This window comes from Cetorhinus maximus, chromosome 2 (assembly GCF_964194155.1).
Source record: "Cetorhinus maximus chromosome 2, sCetMax3.hap1.1, whole genome shotgun sequence".
Taxonomy (NCBI): domain Eukaryota; kingdom Metazoa; phylum Chordata; class Chondrichthyes; order Lamniformes; family Cetorhinidae; genus Cetorhinus; species Cetorhinus maximus.
The window spans coordinates 176,317,222-176,324,594 of NC_135880.1; the positions used below are offsets into that span (position 1 = coordinate 176,317,222).

The 7,373-nt window shown below is 44.0% G+C and overlaps 1 protein-coding gene across 1 annotated transcript in view; it reads left to right on the top strand.

Moving 5' to 3' along the window:
- smc2 (structural maintenance of chromosomes 2) overlaps positions 1 to 7,373 on the top strand; it is a 53,510-nt gene that overhangs the window by 44,911 nt on the left and 1,226 nt on the right. Inside the window, exons 22-23 of the mRNA XM_078571188.1 lie at positions 324 to 484; positions 6,507 to 6,654. Of these exons, the coding sequence (XP_078427314.1) occupies positions 324 to 484; positions 6,507 to 6,654 (309 nt within the window). The remainder of the gene's footprint in view (positions 1 to 323; positions 485 to 6,506; positions 6,655 to 7,373) is intronic.

Sequence of the window (7,373 nt, forward strand, 5' to 3'; positions counted from 1 at the left end):
GAGACTCAATGGTCTTACTACTGAATTCAAAGCCTGCGTCTTGAAACATACAAATTGCAAAAATAGGTTATGGCAGTTGTATCAAGTTTCCATTTGGGATTTGAGCAACTCAGTCTTTACCATTGGCTGTGTCATCATAATACTCTGACTTCTGAAGTAAAATGGAGTGACCAAATTATTTTGCTTATTGGTTCATGACTAAACAGAATGCACAACTTGATATGTAGCAAAGAGAACAAGTTAATTCTAACCAATGTGTCTTGACACTGGTATATTGGTTATGTTAAACATTCCTGTTTATGAACTTTTCTCATTCAATCTAGGTAAACAAAGATTTTGGCTCCATTTTCTCCACACTCCTTCCTGGAGCTAATGCCATGTTGGTACCTCCTGAGGGCAAGACTATTCTAGATGGAGTGGAGTTCAAAGTAGCCCTTGGAGATGCCTGGAAAGAGAATCTTACTGAGCTCAGTGGTGGTCAAAGGTCTGTCTTTCCTTTTTATTCGGATTTCTGGTTTTAATTATCTTTTCATGTAAATATTTTTTCCTCCTCAATTTTCAGCTGTAGTGCCTTACTGCTAGCTTGCTTTCATCTATATTGCTTAGTTTTCCCCTCAGTAATGCGCCATCAATAATAGATGTCATTTTCACTCTTAAGAATTTCCTGTAAAGATTTCCCACCTACTTCGTTTTTTATTCATTCATGGGATGCGGGCATCACTGGCTAGGCCAGCATTTATTGCCCTTTAGAAGATGGTGGTGAACTGCCTTTCTTGAACCGCTGCAGTCCATGTGGTGAAGGTACACCCACAGTGCTGTTAAGAAAGGAGTTTGAGGATTTTGACCCAGCGACAGTGAAGGAACGGCAAGTTAGGATTTTGAGTGGCTTGGAGAGGAACTTCCATGTGGTGGTGTTTCCATGTGTCCACTGCCCTTGTCCTTCTAGATGGTGGCGGTCGTGGATTTGGAAGGTGCTTTCTAAGGAGGCTTGCTGAGCTCCTGCAGTGCATCTTGTAGATGGCGCACAAAGCTGCAAATGTGGGTTGGTAGTGGAGGGAGTGAATGTTTATGGATAGGGTGCCAATCAAGCGGGCTGCTTTGTCCTGGATAGTGTCAAGCTTCTTGAGTGTTGTTGGAGCTGCACTTATCCAGGCAAGTGGAGAGTATTCCATCACACACCTGATTTGTGCCATGTAGATGGTGGACAGGCTTTGGGGAGTCAGGAGGTGAGTTACTCACTGCAGGATTCCTAGCCTCTGACCTGCTCAAGTAGCCACAGTATTTATGCCATACGGACTAGCCATTTTTCAGTTTCTGGTCAATGGTAACCCCCATGATGTTGACAGTGGGGGATTCAGCAATGGTAATGTCAAGGGGCGATGTTTAGATTCTCTCTTGTTGGAGATGGTCATTGCCTGGCACTTATGTGGCACAAATGTTACTTGCCACTTGCCAGTCCATGCCTAGATATTGTCCAGGTCTTGCTGCATTTGGACATGGACTGCTTCAGTACCTGAGGAGTTGTGAATGGTGCTTAATATTGTGCAATGATAAGCGACCATCCCCATTTCTGACATGATGGAAGGGAGGTCATTGCTGAAGCAGCTGAAGCTGGTTGGGCCTAAGACACTACCGTAAGGAACTCCCTGCAGTGATGTCCTGGAACTGAGATGAGTGACCTCCAACAACCACAACCATCTTCCTTTGTGCTAGGTACGACTCCAACTAGCGGAGAGTTTTCCCCCTGATTCCCATTGGCTCCAGTTTTGCTAGGGATCCTTGATGTCACACTCGGTCATATGCTGCCTTGATGTCAAGGGCAGTCACTCTCATCTCACTTCTGGAATCCAGCTCTTTTGTCCATGTTTGAACCAAGACTGTAATGAGATCAGGAGCTGAGTGGCCCTGGCAGAACCCAAACTGAGCATTGAGCAGGTTATGGCTAAGCAAGTGCTGCTTGATAGCACTGTTCATGACTCCTTCCATCGCTTTACTGATGATCGAGAGTAGACTGATGGGGCAGTAACTGGCCGGGTTGGATTTGTCCTACTTTTTATGGACTGCCGGGTAGATGGCAGTGTTGTAGCTGGACTGGAACAGCTTGGCTAGAGGCACAGCAAGCTCTGGAGCACGGTCCTTCAGTACTATTGCTGGGGTATTGTCAAGACCCATAGCCTTTGCAGTATCCAGTGCCTTCAGCCGTTTCTTGATATCACATGGAGTGAAAAGAATTGGCTGAAGACTGGCATCTGTGGTGCTGGGGACGTCCAAAGGAGGCCGAGGTGGATCATCCACTCGGCACTTCTGGCTGAAGATTGTTGCAAATGCTTCAGCCTTATCCTTTGCACTGATGTGCTGGGCTCCCCCATCACTGAGGATGGGGATATTTGTGGAGCTGCTGCCTCCAGTTGTTCAATTGTCCACCAGCATTCCTGACTAGATGTGGCAGGACAGCCGAGCTTAGGTCTGATCCTTTGGTTGTGGAATCACTTAGCTCTATCTATCACTTGCTGCTTATGCTGTTTGGCACGTAAGTAGTCCTGTGTTATAGCTTCACCAGGTCGACACCTCATTTTTAAGTATTCCTGGTGCTGCTCCTGGCATGCCCTCCTGCACTCTCATTGAACCAGGGTTCATCCCCTGCCTTGGTGGGTGGTAATGGTAGAGTGGGGAAATGCTGGGCCATGAGGTTACAGATTATGGTTGAGTACAATTCTGCTACTGCTAATGGCCTACAGCGCCTCATGGATGCCCAGACTTGAGTTGCTGGATCTGTTTGAAATCTATCCCATTTAGCACAGAGGTAGTGCCACACAACACGATGGAGGGTATCTTCAATGTGAAGAGGGGACTTCGTCTCCACAAGGACTTTGTGGTGGTTACTCCTACCAATACTGTCATGAACAGATGCATCTGTGGCAGGCAGGTTGGTGAGGATGAGATCAAGTTTGTTTTTCCCCCTCGTTGGTTCCCTTGCCACCTGTCGCAGACCCAGTCTAGCAGCTCTGTCCTTTAGGGCTTGGTCTGTAGTGGTACTTCCGAGTCACTCTTGGTGATGGACATTGAAGTCCTCCGCTCAGAGTACATTCACCCTCAGTGCTTCCTCCAAGTGGTGTTCAATGTGGAGGAGTGATGAGGTCCAGGGTGGGGGCACTGGAGGGGGTTGGTGGTAGTGCAGTACGTGGTAATCAGCAGGAGATTTCCTTGCCCATGTTTGACCTGATGCCATGAGGCCCGGAGTCAATGTTGAGGACTCCCAGGGCAACTCCCTCTGACTGTATATCACTGCGCCGCCACCTGTGCTGGGTCTGTCCTGCTGGTGAGACTGGACATACCCAGGGATGGTGATGGTGGTGTTTGGGATATTGTAAGGTATGATTCCATGAGTATGACTATGATTGACTGGTCTGTGAGACAGATCTCGCAATTTTGGGCACTAGCCCACAGATGTTAGTTAGTGAGGAGGACTTTGCAGGGTCAACAGGGCGGAGTTTGCCATTGTCATTTCTGGTGCCTAGGTCAGTGCCCTGGTAGTTCATCCAATTTCATTCCTTATAGACTTTGTAGCGGTTTGACACAATTGAGTGACTTGCAATGCCATTTCAGAGAGCATTTATGAGTCAACCACATTGCTATTGGTCTGGAGTCACATGTAGGCCAGACCTGGTAAAGATGGCAGTTTTTCCTTCCATAAAGGATATTATGGAATAAACCAGATGGATTTTTACAACAATTGACAATGGTTTCATGGTCATTAATAGATTTTTAATTCTTAATTTTGTTGACTTCAAATTTCACCAGGATTTGAACCTGGGTCCCCAGAGCATTCCCCTGGATCTCTGGTCCAGTGACAATACCACTGCACCACCGCCTCTTGGATGAGAGCCAGATCTGTAAGCAACAACTTGGACCCAACTCTGGAAGAGTCACAGGTGTACTGCATATTTGCAGCTAGACAGGCAGGTCTATGTGCTAGAATTGATGAGACACCATAATTGTGCACAGCTTACAAACTCCAGTTAAATCTTTAGCAGTGTACTGGAACTCTGGATATTTGGAATTTCAGCCTGAGCAGCATTTGCAAATTCCATCACTTAGTCTGAAGCTACTGGAAGGAAAGAGCTGTCATTCATTTGGTGCCTTTCACAATGTCCCCAAGAGATTTACAGCAATTGCAAAAGCAAAATACTGGGGATGCTGGAAATCTGAAATAAAAACAAAAAAATGCTGGAAATACTCAGCAGTTCAGGCAGCATCTGTGGAAAGAAATAGAGTCTAATTGCAACAATTAATTGCTTTAAGTGTTCTTGTTTCATAGGCAATTAAGGTAAATATTTGCACATAGCAAGGTCTTGATCAGACTCTTTGTTTTCTATTGGTATGGCCATAGTTTAAAATTGTCCAACCAATGCTGATTTGTTTTTAAAAAAAGCACAGAAAAATCATCCTCGGAGGGAGAAGGGGCCTATTTATTGTTACTTTTTCAACTTTGTCGCAACAGCTGCTGTTTTTAGTCATTGTACACGGTCTCTTGTAGCTTTGTTATTCAGTTTCCAGCTGACTGTTGCCTTAGCCACTTGTCTGTTGTCTTGGAGATTTTCAGAATGTGACTGGATGCCATTAGTTTCAATAAACATGAGATCTGTGTCAGTCAGGGTGAGTGGAGATTGGGTGTTCACTTCACTCTGGGACCCTTACTCATGAATTGCTGTGCTTAGAGTAGCAGTAGCTGTTGCAGAACCCATTCTTTATTTCAGCATTCTCTGTTTTTATTTAATATATTCAGCAAATTAGGCAGCATTCAGGGAAAGAGAAACAAAGCTAATGTTTCGGGTCGATAACCTTTTATCTTTTTCTCTCTTCACAGATGCTACATGACCTGCTGAGTATTTCCAGCATTTTCTGTTTTTATTTGATTTCCAGCAAACACAGTATTTTGCTTTTGCTTCCATACTTTATATTGCTGTCTAAAAGAAACTACCCTTTTCTTTTACAAAGAAGAACAGAAGTAATGCAAAAACCAGCCAGCAGTTTCCTCAATTCTGTTCCTACATCCATGTCATAGAATCATTATGGTACATAAGGAGACTATTTGGCTTATTGATTCCATGTCCGATCTCTGTGGAGCAATACAGTCAATCCCATTCCCCTATGGGATAATGACCTGACAATCCATTTTATGCATTGGCTGGGAAATAAATATTGGCCAGGACACCAGAGCTAACTCACCTGCTCTTCTTTGAAATTGAACCATGGCGTCTTTTACATCTGTTTGAGGGGGGTAGGTGGAGCCTTTAGTTTAACAATTCATTAAACATCTAAAAGGAATAAGGTACCATCTGGAAGGAAGCTAGATGTCTGATTATTGCGACTGGACACATCTTGTCTCTTGCAGCCCGAGGTACCTCCCAGTGGGGATGAAATTGCAGAACCAGTAAGGGTGTAAAAATAAATGGAAAATTCCCCTTCAACCTCATCAAGTGATCAAAACCAGTCGAAGAGATTACATGGATAGTGTGTTTATTTGTTAATCCTCTTACCTTCTATATGATGTGACCTCTCCCCAAGTATAAGAACTGGTCCAGTTCCCTCTTGAAGTTGTGCAGAAAGAATCAGCATACAATGCACCAGCCAGCAACACGTTTGAGAGGCTCACTACTCCATGGGAATAGAAAAACTGCCTAATATCTAGTCTGTTTTACTTGCGTGTAGTTGGGCCTGCCCTCCCGATATATCAATAGGCAATGGAGTCCATTGCTTTTATTTTATTTAATAAATCTCTGCCTGTTAGCCTCTAAGCCTATGCTATTCTAGGGTAAATACAGGCTCTCTAAGCTTACATGAGTAACATTCTGTTGGCTAGAAATCGTTCTTGTAACTCTCCTCTGAAGGGCCACTATATCACCCACTATGTGAGGGGACTAAATTTTGATTATAGTTGCCTCCACGCACCCCCCACATGTGTATTTGTTTCTGTTAAATGATTCTTTTTCCCCCCCAATTATCCATTATTTGGTTAGAGCCATACTTCAAAAATTGATCTTTTTCAGACTGATTTGTGAGGAATATAGGACTTAGGAGCAGGAGTAGGCCATTTGGCCCTTCCAGCCTGCTCCACCATGCAATAAGATTAATGCTGATCTGTTTGTAGTCTCAACTCCACATTCCTGTCTGCCCCCACAACCCTTGACTCCTTTGTTGATCAAAAACCAAGCTAACTTAGCCTTGACCATATCAATAAACTAGCCTCCACTGCTTTCTGGGGAAGAGAATTCCAAAGACTAACGACCCTCAGAGAGAACTTTTTTCCTCATCCCCGCCTTAAAATGGTGAGTTCTTATTCTTAAACTGTGCCTAAACCTACTTCTAGTCTCCCCATTTGATTTGATAATGAGAAGTATACTGAATTAACACTTGATCTGTTCAAATTTATAGATCTCTGATTCTTTTCATTCGGGTTCTGTTACATTAACTGAATGTGATTGTTGTGTGTTTATATTCTGTAGGTCACTGGTGGCTCTGTCTCTGATCCTGGCCATGCTCCTGTTCAAACCTGCTCCAATTTATATTCTGGATGAAGTGGATGCGGCCCTGGACCTCTCCCATACCCAGAACATTGGGCAGATGCTGCGAACACATTTCCAGCACTCGCAGGTATGATGTGAACAGTTAATGTAAAATAAAAATGAGAGGAGCAGATAAAAGTTTGACTGCCCTAATTTAATTTTCAACAATCTATTAGTTGAATCCTACAATTTCTGCTCCTCTCTTCCTTTCTTCTCTCACTACTCTGCTTCTTTGCCCCTCCTCCTCCTCCCGCCCCTGCAATTGCCTCCCTCACCCTATTTCTCTTTCTTTTCTCACTTCCCATTTCTGAAACATTCATTTCTCAAGCCCCCCCCACCCCCAAGTGTCCAACTAATATAGCACGGCAATTGATAAATCCAGCAATACATTGAATTGCATAGCCAAAGTAGTAAACCTACAAGGCAGAGGAATTCATGGTCAAACTAGTTTTCTGGTTAGACTGCTACTTGGATAGAGCATCTGTTTCTTGTTGCTACAACACAAGGAAGATATTTGAGCGATGGTGGTGCTGGAGGAGAGCTACAAGGTTAATTGTTGGTGTCAATACTCTGCAATGAGAGGAAAGACGAGAAACTTAGGCTGCTTTGCCCCAGTGCCAATTCTTGTCTAATTATTCTCCTAGGTTGAACCTGTGTACCCTTATCCTACTGCTTCAATTTATGTTAATGATTTTCCCGAGTTACCTTTCCATACTGATCATTGCTCAAAGCCCATGTTTCTTTAAGCTTTCCTGACAACTCTGACCTCGAAAACTTGTCCCCTTGAATGTCAACCTTTCACCTTGG